The 20,330-nt window shown below is 40.2% G+C and overlaps 3 protein-coding genes across 8 annotated transcripts in view; 2 read left to right on the forward strand and 1 right to left on the reverse strand.

Annotated features, from left to right (window-relative positions):
- The window catches only part of ALDH1L2 (aldehyde dehydrogenase 1 family member L2), a 28,633-nt gene extending 26,848 nt beyond the window's left edge, over positions 1–1,785 (forward strand). The window contains exons 22-23 of one of the 2 annotated variants that reach the window (XM_064702547.1): positions 324–523; positions 1,424–1,785. In XM_064702547.1, the coding sequence (XP_064558617.1) occupies positions 324–523; positions 1,424–1,479 (256 nt within the window). In that variant the 3' untranslated portion in view covers positions 1,480–1,785. Of the gene's footprint in view, positions 1–323; positions 1,043–1,423 lie in introns of those variants that run through there. The other variant, XM_064702546.1, reaches the window with a different exon arrangement.
- Positions 1,786–3,646: 1,861 nt separating this feature from the next.
- On the reverse strand, positions 3,647–7,644 carry NOPCHAP1 (NOP protein chaperone 1). The gene is made up of 4 exons (XM_064702549.1): positions 7,280–7,644; positions 6,549–6,635; positions 4,907–5,043; positions 3,647–3,832 (listed from the first exon to the last, which is right to left on the reverse strand). Exons 1-4 carry the CDS (start codon positions 7,614–7,616, stop codon positions 3,647–3,649), a joined length of 747 nt encoding a protein of 248 aa, XP_064558619.1. The 5' UTR covers positions 7,617–7,644.
- Positions 7,645–10,261: 2,617 nt separating this feature from the next.
- The window catches only part of SLC41A2 (solute carrier family 41 member 2), an 87,145-nt gene continuing 77,076 nt past the window's right edge, over positions 10,262–20,330 (forward strand). For 4 of the 5 annotated variants that reach the window (XR_010438687.1, XR_010438688.1, XM_064702551.1 and 1 more), the window contains exons 1-3: positions 10,262–10,450; positions 17,730–18,461; positions 19,679–19,786. Coding sequence is in view for 3 of the 5 variants with exons in the window: in XM_064702551.1 (XP_064558621.1) it covers positions 17,907–18,461; positions 19,679–19,786 (663 nt within the window). In the remaining 2 variants the exon portion in view is untranslated. The remainder of the gene's footprint in view (positions 10,451–17,729; positions 18,462–19,678; positions 19,787–20,330) is intronic. The other variant, XM_064702550.1, reaches the window with a different exon arrangement.

Raw genomic sequence — 20,330 nt, forward strand, 5'->3', positions numbered from 1 at the left:
ATTCATCATCTGCTTTACAGGCATTTTTGTATTGCTCTAATTCCCAAGTTGTACAGTAGCAACATTTCCTGTGGCATTTCTCAGTGTAGCTATTAACCTTTGAAAAGTGAAGTTACGAGCTTCATGAGCTTGAAGCAAGAGTGTGAACTGCCATGGATCTGTCAGATTGACACACAGATTCGTCCTTAATAAGTCATCTTTTAAAAAGCTCGCTGGAGAAGAAAGGCCATGGGAAAAGTTGTCTCAATGACACTGAAGGTAGAAGGTTGCTAACACTTGTTTATTTTACATAGCTGCAATTAAATAATATATTTTCCCCACAGGGATGTCGATGGAGTATTGCAACGGGCAAATGCCACAGAATATGGCTTAGCTTCAGGAGTTTTCACAAAAGACATAAACAAAGCTCTCTACATCAGTGAAAAGCTAGAAGCTGGAACAGTTTTTATTAACACTTACAACAAAACTGATGTGGCAGCGCCATTTGGTGGATTTAAACTGTCTGGCTTTGGGAAAGATTTAGGTAAGTTGTCTCCTTCCCTCATTTATTGTCTCAGAGTCCTAATCAATGAAAGAATTACAATCCTTAACCCAATTCCTCTCCCCCCCTAAATATTCCCACTTCAATACCTCCCATTCAGCATTTCCTGTACATTTGCTAAATAACGCAGAATATTCCTTTTCAACTGCTCTGAGAGCAGACAAATAAATTACAGCTTTTAGAGCTCTGTATAGGCTACAAAAGGCTGTCAAGTAACAATGGTATTGGCCAAAATATTATTTCCCTCAGAGAGAATGCTAATTTAGGTTTCTCCTCTAGGTAAGAGCATGGGAAACTTTTTATAGCTTAAAATGTCACCAAAATTTGTCAACAGGCTCAGAAAAAGATGCATTAAAAAACACTCTCTTTCCAAAACAACTTTCTAGAAAAGTGAAGTCCACTGTCAAAGAAGCTTTGCAAGTCTGGATAAATCAAGCTTCAGGGCAGAGAAAAAAGGAAAATCAAATTTCATTCACACAACAGATTTTTGCTTTTGGAATCTTCAAAGACATTTCTTGAAACCAAAATGAGTGATGATGTCAGGGAAAAAAAAATTACTGCTTTTCACACAGCTTCTCTATCTCTTTAATAGAGGAGAAGCAAAGTTCATAAATACAGCTATGAGTTCCCCAGTGGCCATCTAAAGACTGCTACTGCTTGGGGAACTGCTTGTTAAATCCAGTTCCTTTTTCTTTCACATGTGTTGGGTCTGGCCCCTTGTCAAACCAGGTTTGTAAATCACAGTGGGAAGGTAATTAGTTTTCATTGTTCCTTAAGGACTCAAATATTGGCTACAGTGTTTCAAATTTTTTCTTAATAAAAATTACACTCACACAATTCATTTAGCTGCTGTTCTAACAGGTGAATATTGTGCTTGTACAGGTGAAGAAGCTCTTCATGAATATCTCAGAACCAAAGCCATCACTGTAGAATATTAAAGTAACAGCTTCACTTGGGAAGCAGACTTTCAGCAGAGTTTGAATCTTGATTACCACATGAAGCGCTTGATACCACACCTAGGATATGCTGTCTGCAGTGCTACAACCAAAAAAACAAGTATTCATTCCACGGATAAGTTTCTACAAATTAGGTCCAGATTTTAGTCTGACTGACAATGGCTTTTGGAAATCACCCTGAAGTTATTTGAATTATGTAGCAGCAACAGTTGGTAGCCCAATTTCCCCCCAACCTCCCCCCACCAAAACCACCCCCCCCAAAAATATGGTTCAGTTTCTGTTTTTTAAATAGAACTGAAGAATAAGTTCTCACACACCTACTTCATATTTCTGTGACATAATGTTTACATGATCATTTTAAATCCTTAAGTCATAAGGCTTCCAAAGTTGAACTAGAATATACTGATTATGCCATTTTTGCTACAAACCAGTTCAGGTTTTATGGTAGCAATGAAACGCTCTGCTCTGGTGACTTTTCAGCAGTACAGAAAATCTTTGTGCCATAAGAAGTAAATCAATGCAAGGAAGTGCACTTACTATGATCTTTGTATAGTACATACAGAGTTCAATATTGGTGTTAAACTATGCATATCAAGCTAAAGTTACTGAAAATATTTTCTACCTTTTTGTTGATACAGAATGTGTGATCTGCCTGCAGTTTAAAAGGTGGTTACATTAATGGATTAAAATCACATTTTGTGTCTGTGCACATGGACTGTAATCACTGTTTCATACTGTATGATTATTACTTTGTATTTCACACTTTTGGGTTCTTTTTAATCTCTGGGAAAATGCCTTGTTAAATGACCAAGATCAGATGTTGGTTTTCAAACTTTTTTCAGTTTGGAAGAAATTTTCTATAGATTAAGACCTTATTTAACTAAGCCTTCTAAGACTCCTTGCTCTTGGAATGCAAAAACACCCTTCAGAAAAGCTTCATTGATCTGTGGGCTGCTATTAAAGGCAAATAGTCTGATTCTTTGATCCCCATCCTTCCCCTTCACTAAAATATTCCATGGTTTAATCAGTAAATAATCTTATATTTAAGCCACATTGTAAAATAAAGACTAGAATCCCTGTTATTTCTTAGCACAAATACTACAGAAACAGGTATTAAAACTAGAACTTTAAGTACAGGATTCAAAATAAATTCTATAGATAACTGCAGATTTCAAGTCATGACATTAAGTTTAATATTTGAGCAAATACAGTATAGAAAGTTTTACTTTAATGGTGTAGAAAATACAGTGTTCCTTTAAGAAACAATGACATCCAGGAGCATGACAGATTCTTCTGAAATGCAGACTGATCTATGAAGTAAATGTAATAGCCCAAACCATTGTACTTTAAGAAAATTCACCCTTTTGTCCTTTTGTCAGTAACAAAATGGAGACTGGAAACATGGCAGGGAAATCAGGGGATGAGATGTGTAGCTTAAAGCCATCTTAACACCCCAGAGGCAGCCTTGATCCTTTGAGTATGGAGGGTGTTTGCACCACAGCTACAAAGGTTTCCCAGAGGAGCCTCTAAGCTCCCTGTGCTGGTGTGGAGCCCAGCGCAGGCACACAGGGTAAGTACTAAGTAACCCTTTGCTGAACTCTGCTCAGTCCTTACCCAGGCTGGCTCATCTGGAAATGAGCTCAGCCATGGCTCCAGTGTTGAGCAGTCACTGCCATTAATGCAATGTAGATATACCTCTAGGGTACTTAAAGATCATGTTTAAGAGTGAAGAACAGTACATGGAATATGAAAACAAAGCTTTTTTCCTAGTTAACTCTTTCTTGCCCCTGAAGCAAAAACTTCTATCTTCCTATAAAAAAAAAAATCTTTATTCAACAAAGAACAAAGCAACAGAACAGGAATTTTCAATTTTCAAGTGTCCCTTTACTCTAGCTGTTTTCTGGGTGTAATCTACTATGAAGTGCATTTTCCTGTTATTTGATGAATAAAATTGCACTTCATTCTTCAGAAACCCAGCCTTCCCCAGCCATGAGCAGATCCTGAATTCTCCACCATGTAAACTATAGCATTGCACAGGATCCTGAGAGATCCTACACTGGGAAACAAAGTGGTTTTAAAGGACAACTCTTCGAAGTGAAAAAACATTATTTGGTTGGTTTGGGGTTTTTAAAAGTAAAATAAAATGGATTTACTCATTTGCTTTGCTGTCCAAAATTTCTATTTTGCCCTTTTCTCCCTTTTTTTTAGGAAACTTAATGTTGTCTGCTGTTACTTCATCAATTACAGAGTCATCTTCATCAGATTCTGAGTCATCTTCTGAAGTCAGCAACTCTTCATCTGTATCAGAATCACTCAGTTCAACTACAGCCACATTCTGAAAAAAAACCATCTTGTTTACATGTAATGTATACTACATACATACACATATATATACACACACACTACAGCACTTCTATCACTGGAGTAAAACAAGGTAAACACACTAAACATCCTGCTACCATAAGAAAATCACAACCACCATAAAAAAGACTTTTGAGTTTCCCTAGGGTTTTACAAATATCATTAAGAGATTCATCAGTATTACTGGCCCAGGAAATCTAACGCCATATTTATATCACTACCAAAGACAGAACTTAGTCAATAGCTGAACTCAGATTGTTTAAATCAGGTATTTAAACTAACAAGCAGCAGGCAACAAAAGTACTTTTCAGTAAAATATTCAAATTAAAACATTTAGTGTATAAGGGGTCTTTACAAAAATACAAACACATGTAGATATAAATATTAATATACTTTATATCTTAAAATGTAGTAGTATTCAGGGCACTACAACTACGCTAAAATAACTAGCAGTTTAAGCCACCAGAATTTCTTTTGAAGAGATCTCCTATATGCATATACAGAGCTATAATTTTTGAGGTCTGCTTAGCCAGAAGGCATTTGGCTGGGTCATGCACATATATCACCTTCAAAACAAAGTTTTCTTATATAAGCATGTGGCTGCAGCACTTCAGTTAAAACAGAAATAAAATATTTATGTGACTGTAAAGAAACAGACAAATAGCATCAACAAAGGATCACGACAACACCAGCAACTTTTCTAAACCCAAGATCTAGTCATTCCTAAAAATACCAACAGAGCAGAGTTGAAAGCCAGTTATTATTCTTATACTAAAGCCTTCTGTTATGCCTTACTAAGCTTTATATTGTCCTGTTTCTAAACATAATCACCTAGATGACATTTAAAATACAATTTGTGACTTTTGATTCAGAGTTGTAGATTCAAAAGCATGTCTTATTCCAGTCTTAAACTACTTTATCTCCTGTGATTAAATTCCGCAAGTATGACAGTAAAGACTTTGCTTTATCTATCATATTACTCATTCTAAGATCAGAGAGTTATTTTAATCCCATCTAGATTGATGTTAAAATAAAAAAATTTATTTACCATTTCTATAACTTCTTCTGTTTCACTGTCTAGATGTTCAATATCAAACTGATGAGCGGGTGCTGTTACCATTTTTCTTTTGAGCTCATCATTTGCCTGGGCCATCTGTGGTAAAAAGCTCTGTACTTGGTCCAAAACTGAAAAGATACATACATATGTAAAGTCAAAGAGATGCTCGTTAGTGCTCACATTTATACCTCAGATATAAGCCTTTATAACAGATTCCATTTCAACTGTAATTTCCAGCTGTCTACGATAACTAAGTACAGACTGAAGGTCTCAAAGAAGTTGGAAAAATTAGCTGCAGCAGATGCCACGATAGACTAATGAAAGGTCAACATAATTAACAAAAGAAAGTCTGAAATTAAGACGGTGGAATAGAGATGGAAGCTCCAGGTTGAAGTATAAAGCACTTATCCTCTACAGCTCCAGTGGGAGTTCACAAGAATTTTAATGTAATCAATGGAAATTAGGAGAATCACACTCATAAACCTTCCTTGGAGGAAGACAGTACTTTCACCTCCAGAACTTCTTCAAATAAACTGCTCCACACATGCACGCCATTGGCACACTATATACAGCCACAAACAGGGATGGGACACCCGAAATCAGTGCCGTGAGCTGTTTATTTCAAACATCAGTCTCAGTACATTGTTAGGACAACGGAGACAACAGATGTGAACAGCTCGCTGATTCAAATGGAATGCCAAGGAAACATAACGTTACAGCATAGCATAAAGCCATCTCAGTCCAAGTTTCAGCCAATCACACATAAAGCAACAACATATTGACAATAATTCTATCCAATCATATGAAGTGCACGTAACTGTAGTTAACACAATAGAGACTTCTCTAACACAATGGCTCGTTTATGAGAGACAAAGCACAGAGACTCATTCATATTAACCTTCTAAAGATATACATTAAATAAACTTGTTGCAACCTAAAAGGGTAAATCACAGAGGCTTATTGTTCTATTTCGTACGTCTGCTCTACAGCCTAGAAAACTTTTTCTGCTGCATTAGCACTGTTCACAAATCTGCTGCCTGAGGCACCTGTCTTTTTTACCATTTTCTCAAAACCTTCTAATTTTATGGATCTCAACAATGCAGATGAGCCAAACACTAGTCTTCTTTCTTTAAGAAGAGGTACTGTTTCAGGTGAGCTACACAAAGATCTAACAGTTATAATCTATCTTTGAAACACTGTCATTTTTGAAGAGACTTTTATCCAACAAAGAATTTGATGTAACAATCTTTTCAAATTTCAGATCAATCACAAAACATAAAGTAATTTGACAGGAGTCCTTTTTAAATTAAATGCTTTAATACAACAAATATATCATACTGAGAAATTACTTCTAAAAAAGAGCGCCCCCCAAAAAAATCTTCTAAAAAAATACTGGGAAACTACAGCTCTAAAGAACAATCTTTAGAGCTGTAACACCAGCATTGCAAAATCTAATTTTGCAGCAGCAGTTAGATGACTCACCAGTGGGACATGGAACTGTAATGGGAGGAGGATCAGCCACCTCTAGAAACTGAATACAAAGGCTTCTCCCTTTTCAAGGAAAGCGCCAAAGCAAAAGTTGTGTCACAAATGTTAGGTACTACTTGACACAGTACAAGGGACAAGCACTTACCATTGCTCCTTGGCACCTTAACCGTCTGTAAAGTTGTGGCCTTTTTGCTGCTACATTTTGAATTAATCAGCAAAATGTCTTCCAGCCCTGCAAACAAACAAATCAGTATTGAAATGCTTAAGCTGACAAGTTCTCCATAATTGCCATCAGCTTTTCCTGCTCTTGGAAGAAATACAGGCCTACATAGGGGTCTCAGCCTGCAGGTCACCTTTCATACACTCCTTGAGTTTAAGCTAAAGTTCCTTAAGCTGTTTTTGAGACAAATTTTGATTAAGCTACAGTAATAGCAATTAAAAAAACAACCTCTAATTCCCCTCTGCAGGGCACGGTGAGGTGGGAGCTGAGGCGTGCCAGTCGCACTGATTTAAATCCCGGTGCCAATGACCTCTGCTAACCGTGGGCAGCAGCAGCGCCGGAAAACCCAAACGCGTGCCAGGAAATTCGGCATTAATTATTCTTATTATCCTTATGACCATCAACGAAGCCATCCGCCCGGTATCATTAATTAAAGCGCAGCGTTCTGTCTTTTTAACTTTTTTCTCTGTCCTCAGAAAAACGTCGTTACGACTTCCCATAGCTTAACGTGGATTTCCTCGCATTGCCCCTCCCCGGGAGAGCAGCCCTTCAATACACGCGGGACGCAATCACCAGTGGGTCACCGGCGGCCCGATGAGCCCCTCCCTCGGGCTACCTGGGAGCCCCCGCTGGCTGCAGACCGGTGCCGGACTCACCTGGCCGGGGCCTCACGTCCAGCAGCTCCCGGGCCGCTGCCGGCCCCGCCGCGCCGCCGGGCCCCGCCATGCGCCCGCACACACGGAAGTGGAGCGACCCGCGGGCTCGGCGACGGCTCGCCCCCTGCTGGGCGGGAGGAGCAGCGGCGCTGCCGCCCGCGCGGGGGCGGGGACAGCGCTCCGTGGGAAGATCGTCGTGACACGGACTGAACCTCCTGAAACACAACAAGAGCAAAGGCACGAGGGGCACCGCTGTCCTGGCGTGCATTTGGAAGGGCATTGCCAGCAGGTCCAGGTTGGTGGTCCTGCTCCTCTGCTTAGCCCTGGTGAGGCACATTTGGAGGGCTGTGTCCAGTTCTGCGCTCCTCAGGACAAATGGGATATGGAGCTCCTGGAGCGGGTCCAGCGAAGGCAACAACGGTGATTAGGGACTGAAGCATCTCTTTAAGAGGAAGGGCTGAGGCAGCTGGAGGCCTGTTTAGCTTTGAGATGATTGAGAGGAGATTTCATCAGTGGCAAGAGTGACAAGAGGATGGAGCCAGGCTCTTCTTGGTGCTACCAAGCAACAGGACAAGAGGCAAGAGGCAGAAACTGATGCCCAGGAAGTTCCACCTGAACATGAGGAGGACCTTCTTTACTGTTCAGGTGACCACACACTAGATCAGTTGCCCAGACACATTGTAGAGTCTCCCATACTGGAGATATTCAAGAACTGTTTGGACATAATTTTGTGCAAACCCTGCCTAAGCAGGTAGGTTGGACCAGATGATTCACTATGGTCCCTTCCAAACAGATTGATTCTGTGATTTGGGACAAAAAGTCCATCCCAACACCATGAAGAGGCTGTCGAACCAATCTACCAGCAGGTAACATCACCTGAACACCTGCCAGTAGCTGCTTGTCTCTCAAAACTCTCCCATTTTCATTTTCAGAATTTGATAAATGAACCTAAAATGAAATATCAGAGCCTGAGGGAGTTTTAATCATCCTTAGGAAAAGAAACTTACACAACCACCAAGTTCAGATGACACTGGTACAAACAGCCTGTTAGTCAGGATTTCTTCTGCAATCTCTGTCCTTATCTATCCTTATCGGTTCCGCAGTTTCTGTCCTTTCACATCTAGACAATGTGAAAACTGCAAAAAGAAAACTGAATGGTTCATAAGAAACAAGATAGGAAGTCCAAGATGAAAATGAGAATAAATAGTAATCAGGTAAGTGGTGATTATAGACCCTCATTGCAAAGGACAGAGGAAAATGATGAAGGAAAAAACCCAACCACACAACCATCCAGATCCCAGTATCTTGGAATTAACATGAAGAAGCAAACCTCTTCAAGGCCTCAAGCAAGAGACCACCCTGCTGTTTTCCTGACAGACTGTCCCAAACAAGTGTCCTCTGCCACTTCCCCAGCCCATCCACAGTGTCAGGTGCATTCCACCGAATTTGCTACCTGCACCTTTTCTTCCTCAGCTGCACTCCAGAATTTTTATTTCCCAAAAAAATCCTATTGCTAGCTTTAATAACTGAAAAATCTTGAAGACTGAGTTTCTTGCCCTGGGCCTCAAAAGTGAATTTCTGAATTTGTACACAACCCAAAATAATAGTGTGTGAACCTCAAACAATATATTTCATCCATGGGTATGATGTGATTTCCATGGAGGGTGGGGCATAATGCTGTCAAGGAACCTGTAGTTGTAAGTGATGAAATGATTGCCCAAGATAACCAGACAAGCAATTAGAAAAGCCAGAAATAGCACCCTCAGGTGCTATTGCCAAACCTCAGATTTACAGTCTCACCTGTTGGCAACATAGGCAGATGTGATCTTCATCTGATTTGTAGGGTATCCACAGGCCATGGATATATAGGTTTGGTACTAGGGTAGGGAAGTTATGGTATCTGCAGCCCAAATCCCCAGTACATACAAGCTTGAGACAGCCGAATTATTAGCTCTGAAGTTTGGGCTACTTCATTCATTTAAGGTGGTATTGATGTGAATGTTCAAGCTGATCCTGTATGTTTCACTCTTGTAGTGCAGAATGTTCTGGCCCGCCAGTCCTGCGAATACATTTCACCACCGCAACTAGCTCCAGTTTATGGCAGACACTTGGTGACTTGCCAGTGCTTTTTTCTCTCTGTAGACAGGAAAAGAGATGCTATGGGCTTGGCTGTTGTCACCAATCTTCTCCTTTCATCCTCTTTCTTCCTTTCCTCCCTTTTACCTTCCAGTTAAGGCATCCTCACCTCTTCAAAGTGTTGAGCAACAACTGAGGAATAATACTAGTATTGATAATAGATGCACAAATTTAGATGGCTTGACCATTTCAATGCATTAATGTAAAGTGTTAATATTAAGTGTTTTGCAAAACAGGAGTCCAGCAAGGCCTTGGCTTCATACTTAGTTAAACAGAGGCAGCTGATGTCAAGGGAGGAAATTGCAGACTTACATGCTGTTTGCCGGGTGCAGAGTCTAGTTGGGCAAGAACAGGGATATTCCAACTGACCCAAACACTTTACAGAATTGGATTCTTGGGGAAGCTGCTTTTTGCCAACTGGCAGGAAAGAGCGCAAATGTTCTGGTAACTGGCAATCAGGAGGCAGCACAAAACGGCGTCTCCTGTGCTACGGCCAAGAAAGCTTCTGCGAGTGGAAGCAAAGGCACTGCCGCCGCCGGCGCTGCCCGGGGAGTGGTCTGGCGCCCCACTCCCCAGCGCTTTGTTTTCCTGGCTGCGGGGCACTAGCCGGGCTCTTGCGGGGCAGAGAGGCGGGGGTGCAGCTTCGTCCCCCGCTACCGCCGGGGGGCCGGCAGGACCAGTGACAAGGGTACTCAGGCGGGCTCGCAGCGTGGGCAGGGGGGATTCGCCCCGGGGGCCAGGCTGGGAGCGACCATGGCCACGGAGCCCCATCCCATCCTGTCCCGTCCCACGGGCGATGCGGGGTGGCGGCGCTCGGCTCCTCCCTCCCCCGCCCAGCGGCGGCTCGGACCGGCCGGTAGTGGCGGCAGCTCTGCGCATCACGGGCCACATCATCGCGGGGGCCGCCCGCTTTCGCGCCTGCTCAGTGGCGGCGGCGCTTACCTAGCGCGGAGCTGTCACCGCCGACGGCTGTTCCAACTCCGCCGCAGCGATGGAGCGCAACCCCGCCACGCTGCCGGCACCACTCTCGCCCAGGTGAGGGGAGGGAGCGGCTCGAGGAGCGAGGGCAGCGGGGCTGGGCGGGCCGGGGACCTGCCGCCTCGAGCCGTGGGAGGTGGCGGGGGCCGCGGGTGAGAAAGTTTCCTGGCCAGTGGCGGGCCCCCGAGCGCCACGCTGGCCCGCCCCGATGCCGGGGTGCCCAGAGCGCCCAGGGCTGGGGGGCACTCGTTGCCACCTGCCTCCCGCCCCGGCCGGCGTTCCCGGATGTCGCGGGGCTCGCTCTCCCGTGCTGCGGGGCCCGACGCTCCCGCCCGCCCTTCTCCCGCACCCCCAGCTGCCCCCCGGCGCCGGGCGGGCTCCGCTGCTCGCCGGCGGGCCGGTACCCTGCTCTCCTCAGGGCCCCGCAGCGCGTTTCATCATGTGCGCGTAATTATTCACTGCTCCAGGTAGCCGAGACAATGAGCCTTTTCTTCGTTTTCTCTGTGCCTGCATAAGACCTGCCCAACACTCCCAGTAGCCCCTTTTCCTTGGCACTCTTTACATCCGTATGTACAGACAGTTCTGGTCCCACCTTTGCACCCATAAAAATGTGCCAGATGGTCACTGCATATGCGTCACTAGACAAGCATGGAACCTGTACCTGAACAGCACGCGTATAGACTTCAACGAGCATCTATTTTTTGTTAACAAACGTTATTTAATGTGTAATTAAGCGTAATTAACGTGTGATAGCACATTTATTCTCTTTCCATACTTTTCTGCTAAAACATAGAAACATTTTGTGATTTATTCTACTTTACTTTCTATGCTGTCATTAATTCTCAGTTAACTTCAGGTTGTAGCTATTTCTGTAGTTTCACTGAATGTTATTATTTCTGCATCCCCTGGCCCACTGTTCAGGATGTAGTTGAGTGTCTTCTTCACTCACATTTTGAATCTAGGTTATAGACCACACTACAGTATGTGGATCATGTAAAATAAAGTAATTGTTTAGTCTTGAGGAAGAGTCCTAGCAATGTTTAGAATACATGCCTAGTTATCCTCACTTTACCAGTTTAGTAATGTGAGTAAAAAGATGAGAGCAGATAGGATGACCCGTTTTGGCAGCAGACATCTACTGCCCTAAAGAGATTGTGAAACTGGATCCGTAAATACTGTAGTATGCCTGGTAGATACTTCAGGAGGAAAAATAACAGTGTATAATTTTCTTTTCAAGTATCTTTACTATATATCCACAAAAGCAGTAGGAAGTCTGTATCCTAGTGCCTGAGTTAATAAGTAATTAATCTCTCCTCGGTGATGACAGTAGAGACCTGTAATCAGAATCCCAAAGTGTAGTTAGGATTCATCCTGGTAAGTACTTATTGGTTACTTAACCTAGAGGACTGCATTAACCCCACCTGCTTTTGATGGTCTGAAGGATGTGATTTGCCTGGTATTTTTCATGCTGGTATTCTGTTGGGAATTTAGCTGCTAGAAAATGGAAAAGTACAAAACCATGGCTAATTCCAAGTCCTGCACCTGCACAGATAGCAGTGTCCTTGGGCCTAGCTGTGGTAGGATAACAAACAGTGAAAGAGACATGAGAAAAGAGAGATGTAACCCCTAAGGAATGAGGAAGAGTTGATAGTATAGTTTAACCAAGAGATTGCTTAGCTTACAGAATATTCATAAGCTTATTACTTGCTGTATAAGTGTCTGATGCTCTCTTCAATAAACGGAATTTGCTTATCACTCATGTTGAGTGTCTGAGTCTCCCCTCACCGACAAATGGCTTGACCCCGACAAAGGCCTTCATTTCTCGGTGACAGTATTCCATTTGTGTCATTTTACAACCAACTACATTTCACAGCCTTGCTGTTGTGTTTTGACTGTTTTGATCTTTTCTAGATGACTTGCCTTAAAAGTGCAGAGTCAAACTAAGTCTTTTTCTCTCAGTTGCTTTTCTCTTCCTCAGGGCCAAAATTGAAAGCTGCTGTGTAAAGGAAGTGGAATGCAGCAGTCTGAAACTTGTCTGAAAACTGAGCCTGAGGGTGGCAGATCATTCAGTGCCTTACTGACAAGAAGGCATCTGGCAGTTCTCTAGTCTTTTTTCCTCTTGTTATTTGTTTCTTTTGCTGTTAATTTAACCAGCAACTGCCATACAATAAACACAGGGTTAACCAGTTTACTGCATAGTACTTAAAAATGGTACGTAATATTCTTATATCTGTCTTGCATGCAACATTTGTTGATTTTCAGCATGTTTTGCAGCCTTTTACGCGCTATCCTCAATATCTGGTGTAAGTAATCTTAGCCCAGTGTACCACATTGGTTTCCGGATTCTGTGGAATGGTTGATGATAATACAGCCTCTTTACTCTCTGTAATGCTGAGGTGATATTATGTAGCATTCCCTTTCTACTGATAGGCCCACTACACTAATATAAATGATTAGCCCTGGCTGTGATAAGGGTGTCAGTGTGATAATGACACTTGTATTTATACATATGACAATAGTGGACAAGAGGCCATGCAGATCCCTGTATCACCTGTTTTCTGAACTTAAAGAATGCCCCCAAACCCTCATATTTCCAGCTTTACAGAATCTCAGAATTGCCGAGGTCAGAAGGAATCTCAGGAAATTTTCTATTCAGCCATGTCTGCTCAGTGTAGGGTCAAGAAGAGCAGGTTTCTTGGGACCATGTCCACTTTGTTTTCAAATGTCACCAAGGATGGAGTTTCCAGAACTTTTTTGAACCTGTGTTCAGCCACTGTCATGATTAAAACCCCCAGCTTTTTCTTATATTCAAATGCCATTTCCATTGTTTCAATTGGTGCCTGCTACCTCTCATCCTTTCAGTGGGAGGAGTCTGGTTTCATCTCTGAAGACACAAAAAGAGTCTTTCATGCCAAGGAATAATCCAGCTTCATCTTTGCTTATTATGGCAAATTGTTAAAGTTCAGTGTTTTGTTAGCGTTTCATATTACTTTCCTGAATCCTTTTCTAAGGCTTGTTCTTGTCCTGAGAGGCATTTCTCAGACAGGTATGTTTACAGAATTGTATTTTATTGTGGACTGCCTGGAAGTGCAGTGTAGAGATTATTAATGCTGTAAAAAAATGTTGGCAACTTCAGCTGTGCTGTGATTAGCTTTGGGTCCCATGAAAGCCCTCAGAATTACTTAGATAGATGTTATCTTTTGGTTTTGTTAGCCAAGCTCTGAAAAAAATCAGAAATTTCCCTCAACCTAAACTTTGGTAAGTATTTGTTTTAGCCTGTCAAAATGTTTACTCTACAGAAATTTCATGCTTGATTCTTCCTCCTTCCCCTTTTTTTGAAGGTTCTTAAAAGGTCACCCTGATTTATTGTGTTCACGCTTTAAATGAATTGTTGGCAGTCTAACATTTTTCTGATCAAATTTAGCTGTAGAATCTGGTCCCTTAATCCTGCTAATGCTAGATGTTCTTTAAACCAAGGGGAAGTAAAGAAGAAGCATTTTCTTTCCCATGCTCTTGAGAACAGCATTATAGATCTGTCTGGAACAATGTGGACAATTCTTTGGGCAATAGTGATGAGAGTTCTTTGAGCTTCTTCCTGAACAGTTGAATATTTTTGGTCATGTGGTCTTTCTCAAATGAAGCAAGCCAACCAACAGTGAAGGATAGAAAAATGTCTTAATGATCAGGTGTTCAGTTTCATAGCTCAAGTACCTGAGATCTTTCTAAAGCAGCTTTGCATTTGCAAAAGTCAGCATCTCTTCCATTTTGTGGTCCTGTTCTCTACAGCATTTATTTCTTCCTGTCAGTCATGTACACTGTCTCCATGTGTGTTTTTTAAATTGCTGCATGCATTGTGTTAACTCTTATGGGTAAAATTGGCTTGCTCTCTTTTGGATTGCCAAGTGTTTAATTTTTCAGGAACACATTTTCAATGAATGGCAGAGTATGGCTGCATTTGCTATTTGTTTAGGTTTACAGAACTATTTGTTTTTGTTTGTGTATGCTTGCAGGACTGAGAGAAAGAGGTGGGTAGTACATAGGAATTGTTATTTGCTATGAAATATATGAAGGAAAAGAAGAAACTATTGAAAGTAGATACCTGGGAAACAATATGGAAGAGGGAACAATTATTTTCATAGTTTGGGCATAACTCATTATTTTGTCTGTAGGGACAAAGACAAGGTGTCCTTTCATTTCATATGTAATATGCCAGCTATGATAAATCTGAGGCTAATTCCTGACTTCTGAAAGGGTCTTTGTCTCTTTCTTTTTTTTTTTTTAGTACTTCATCTTTTTCTGTAACCTCCAGATTATATGTCAAGGAACCAGAACCACTTATCTCCTCTTCCTACAGAGACCAGGAAAGAGATTTTTGAGATTTTAACTGCCTTTTCTTCACATGAATTACTCAAGCAGAGCTTGCTTTTTTAGCTCCCGTGTCTTTTCTAGACAACACGACAACATAGGCATTTTTCTTGTCAATGATAAAGCTTCTCAGGAAGTTCTTGTTCTTCCTTAGTACAACACGAACAAAAGGGTTTCCTGCATCTTGTGGGTACAAAATACCCCCGAAAATGCAGCAATTATTAGCATCTTGTAACTTAGGATGAAAATATTGCACCAGATGACATTTCGTAAATCATTTTTGTTGGAACACACATTTAGAAATGAGTTACATTTAGCATGTAACCAGATGACATTTGGAAAATCATTTTTGTTGGAACACATGTTTAGAAATGAGTTACATTTAGTTACATTTAGAAGGGTTTGTAGTTATCTTCTCTCTGTATACTCTGAAGGAACTATTACTCTTTCCTGTATATTGTACTATACAATACTTTTCCAACCTAAACAATTTTATGGTTCTATGGTTTTCAGTTTGTCTTCTTAAGTTCTCATTTTCCAGGTTTTATCACTAAGTTCCCATATTGTCATTCTAAGTCTTTGTGGTAGGAAAAACATAAAAGGCTGTCATCCAAACTGCTTTGTACTACTCAATTACTAGCCATCTGCACTAGCCCTTCCTCCATTTGGAACTTGACCAAATAATGTGTTGGGGAGGATGAAACAAGAAAGCCTTTTAAATATGACTGCTTAGCAAAAGATTTTGAGAATATAGAAACTATAAGTGAGATAGAAATGAAAGCAACTTTTGAGATACTTTAGTTGAGACTAGTTGAATGTAATCTCCCCTAGAGGAAACAATTCCCTCTGCAAGCAGGCAGGCCTAAGAGTCAGAGCAAGCCTTGTAGCTTGGCAGATGGGGCTCAAAGAATAAGATTTAGGGTTTAACACGTAAACATAGTATGGTAATGTAGTGATTCTTATAGATTGTGTGGAAATGTTATAAGATATGCATGCTGTAGTAGATTGGTTAATGAGAATCTGCATATTCAACACTGAAGACGATTTATTGTATTGTAACGGGAACTTCGCTCTCTTTTTTGGCGCTTTCTTATCTCTCTTCTCCCTTATCTCTTCGCTCGCTCTCTCGAGCTCCTCTTCGCGCCCTTTTCTTTCTTTGTCTCTTTGTCTTCCCTCTGCACTCCTTCACCTCCTCCTTTCTACATGCTCTCCGCTCTTAAACCTTTGCTGTTAACTCTCTTACACTTTAAGCCTCTCTTCTCTCGGCCCTGCTCCAAGCTGCGGCTGGCAGCTCGCAACAGAGCCCTTCACCCACGGCCTTTGTAATAAACTACAAGTTATACAACTTAGCTTCAAAGAGATCTCGTCTCCGTCTGTCCCTACCGTGCATGACCCCCCGTCACTCCTACAATAATGTTTGTTTCCTTTTTTTTTTCCTTTTAAATATGATTTCTATTTCTTAATACTTTCTTATATTAAATGAAACCGCAATCTTATCAAATAATTCATTTCTCAAAAAAACCCTAATAAAATATAAACATTTTAAAGGAGAACAATCTATATGTTAAAAAATATATGGATAATTAACCTAAATATTTTTGGCCAGAGTTCCAGTGCAGTGAATAATTTCCATGAGTCACTGGTCTAGCACTTTGGTGATGTGAATGGCGGACATATGGGAGAAACTGCAGTGAGCCGGACTCTGCATTGCTAAAGCTATCAGAAAATTTTCTCAATGCATTTTCCTGGGAGTGAAGTGAAATCCTTCAATTTCTTCTTGTTCTGGCTTTCTGTAGCACTTAACAGAGCACCATTTTGACCTGTGGTTAGAGCTGCTCCAGGATAGCAGCTACAGTTTTTTTTTTTAATTCCTAATTAAAGTGTATGGAAACCAGAATTGAGGCCTAGGAGTTTTTTATGCACTGAAATGGAAAGATTCAACAATGCACAATCTGCTAGAGTGGCAAAAGATTGAAGGAATCTTGGTTACTTAAATTCCTCTGTTGGCTTTGTGGAAAAAAGATTGCTGTTTCTTGCAAAACTTGGCTTTTTTCTAGATCAAGCCATACATTTCATTGTCATTTTTAAAATATTTCTTTCTTGGTCAAAGCTCCCTTGGATAAAGCAAATGGTAGAGGGAAAAATCATCATGTTGCTTCTGAGTCTTTTCACTCAGAAACCCCAAATCTAGTAGTTCTATGAGCAGCAGGAATTCTGAAGTGGACTTGCTCTGGCCATATTGGAGTGAGTTATCCCAGCTAATGTTTGAATACACTTGGCAGCAAAGGCACAAACTTGGGTCTCTTACAAGTCTATTAGTTGCTAAAAGCTTTGGCGTCTCCACTTCCTGTAAAGTCTACCTGAAATTGCTCTAAAAATACTGGGTGACTTAAAAGTTTTGAAATAGAGGGAAGGGAAGTATAGGAATCATAAAAGATATGATCATAGGAAGCTGAGTTTCTTAGGAAATGCAGTTTAAAAGTCCTCCAGCTCTACAATATTTTCATTTGCTGCAGTCTGTAAAATGTTTTCACAGCTTTGCATAGATACCACGCCATGTGTTTTCCTACATTGTGCTGGTGCAGTCTCCCTGACTATTGTTTCTCTGTTTATGCCAATAATTTACTTGTATTTATGGAGTTTAGTAATAAATACCAAAGTCAGTAAAGCTTTGTGTCACATTAGAACTGTTCTTCTAGTAAGTTGCTACAATTATTACCACAACATGAAGATTGAAGAAAAGCAAGGTAAAGTGGCTTCTCGTGGAGCAAATGTGAAATGACTTCATACTGTCAGTATATCATTGTTTATTTTCTTCCCATGATGGAAATGTCAAAATAGAAGCAACATCACTTTAAATCATGGTAAACAGAAAAAAGATTGTGATCTGAAAAATTAAACCAATGTCTCATGTATTCTGTAGAGTTAAAATATTTTAGAAGTGAATATATACTTTCTACTTTTTTTGTAGATCCAGTCTTGTGTATGGAAATGTTGAAGATTTGAGAGCAGTGAAAAAACACTTTTGCTTGCAAAAAAGGAACATTTTGGTCCACTTGTAAGTGTGACACTTGGTGACTAACCTGCAAGATTTCTTGGCTGACATCTGAAGAACAAAGTGCTTTTCAACCTGTACTTCTATAGCACTATGACTAACTGTAAAGGCAGATCTACCATCTCCAAAACAAATGGCAAAGTCCATGACAGAGAAGGCTTTGTAAACTGGACCGTAAATCTTAATACAATTCAGTCTGATAAATTTTTGAGGCTGCTTTTAAGTATGGTTCCTGTTGTTTACCAAATAAACCAAGAGGAAAGACACAAAAAGATGAATGGTGTCTGGCAAGATGGATTGCAACCAGTAGGACACAATTTTAATGTCAGGTCCGAACAACACCCGGAATACCATCACTTCTCAGAAGCGAGCTTTCATGGTAGCAATGGACACAGCCCATCCAGCTGTAGCCCTAAATATGATGATTTTACCAGTTACAATTACTGTGATGGAATGGACACTTCAGAAACAGATGCCATGTTGCAGGACGACACTCTTTCTAGTGGCAGTAATGAGGATGTCATTGTGGAAGGAAGTAGAAAACAACCCAAAGAATCGAGTAGTATTATGGCACTGCAGATACTTGTACCTTTTTTGCTGGCAGGGTTTGGAACTGTTTCTGCTGGCATGGTTTTGGACATTGTACAGGTTGGTATTTGCTTTGTAAGGCTTTTTTAACAGGTAGTCTGTTAGGTCTATAGTTCTAACATGTGACATTGTAGATGTCTGCAATATTGAGATGTAATTGGGTCTGTGTGTGGTTCTACTACTATGAGCTTATTAAAAAAGTTTGAAATAAGCACAATGTTTAAACAGAACTACAATACAGAACTTAATCTTTGTGGATTTCTCCACTTTTGTTTGGTTTTGCTTTGTTCAGATGTAGGAATTTCTTTATCTACACTTAAAGAGTTTACAATGTTAATTAAAATACAAGGAAGAGGTGGCAATCTTTGTCACTCAAAATCTTAAGAAAGTAAAAGAAGCTTGGACTTCAATTAGTTGCAATGGAAAGAGACTTTGTTACCTGAAAAAAAAGGTAAATAAAATTTCACATAGAAACTTTACTGCTTTCTTGGGGTATTTGACACCAGTCTGGTGCTTTGTTTATTTACATTGTACAAATTTATTCTTTATACAGATGCGTTAATTGAATCCTTTTATTTTCATTAAAATAATAATTTAAATTGTTGCAGATCCCCAAATAAAAAGACAATTTACAGTTTTGTTAGTTTAGTTAGAGTTGGTAAATGATGACAAATTAAATAACATGGGTTGACAAGACATACAAAGTAGCATAGCGCTTCAGTGCTAAGAACTTGGTGCACAAAAAAGGAAAATAATTTTCTTTTAAAAATCTGGGTTTTGGAAAGCTGTGCTCTTGTAAATTTCACACTTAGAGATAAAAGAATAAAGATAAGCTTTTTTTACTTACAAGCTCTGTTCATATGATAATTAATTCCTTGGTGATTTTATGTAAGGTTTCTACACAGCTTGAAAGGAAAAGATGAAAATATTGAAAATTAAGAGCAGAATTCAAGAGCAATCATAGTATGTGGGACTATTTTAAATAATGAAAAGCAAAAACTTCAGATTGATGACATATTTTTTAACTATATTTGTTTTAAGGCCAAGTTTTGTATCTCTTGCTTATAGTCTTCTTATCTTTGAAGTAGTAATATGCAGTCATAAATCTGTTTTATCTAAATAGGTAACAGTTCTGACTTCAGACTTTTAGGTCTAATACAAAAATAAAACATTTTTTTAGAGGGTTAAGTTATGATTTACAGAATTTCTTTAATAGTTTATGGATGGTCTAAAGATAATCTTTCAATTAAATGTTTCCCACTGTATCCTTCGTATAGCACTGGGATGTGTTCAAGAATGTTACTGAAGTCTTTATCTTGGTTCCTGCGCTCCTTGGTCTCAAAGGAAATTTGGAAATGACCTTAGCATCCCGGCTGTCAACTGCTGTAAGTAACTTTCTCTTCCTCTTCACTCTTCAGATACATGTTTAAACATTTCAAAGGAAACAAATCTTTGAGGCATGAGTGTTTTATGTTTATGAATTCATCTGGCTGTTATGGGGCAGTTTAAATCTGTTATTAAGTTGGCAAAGTGGAAAAGGTGACCCTTGTTTCCACACATCAAAACTTACTTCTAAAGTCTCTTCCAACTCATCATTCAGAACAGATAAAGCAGATTTTTGAGATTTATAGGTGTATTGAGAGATCTCTTTGACCTTGAGGGATTTCTAATAGTCTAAAAAAAGGTTGTGTTTTAAGCGCATTTTTTAAAAGACCATTAGTGTGGCAGCAAAATAAAGCATTGGTAACATTGCTATTCCAGATCTCTGTTGATTAACCTGCAAGAATTTTTTTAAAGCTTTCTGGCTAAACAAATTCATTTATTTTTGTTGTGGCAAGGTTGTTTTGGTTTTTTTTTTTGTGCTGCTTATTTTTTGTGTGTGCCAACACTGTAATGTAGTATAACTAGGGTTTTTTCTATGTGTTCTTT

This window comes from Zonotrichia leucophrys, chromosome 1A (assembly GCF_028769735.1).
Source record: "Zonotrichia leucophrys gambelii isolate GWCS_2022_RI chromosome 1A, RI_Zleu_2.0, whole genome shotgun sequence".
In the NCBI taxonomy this organism is placed as follows: Eukaryota; Metazoa; Chordata; class Aves; order Passeriformes; family Passerellidae; genus Zonotrichia; species Zonotrichia leucophrys.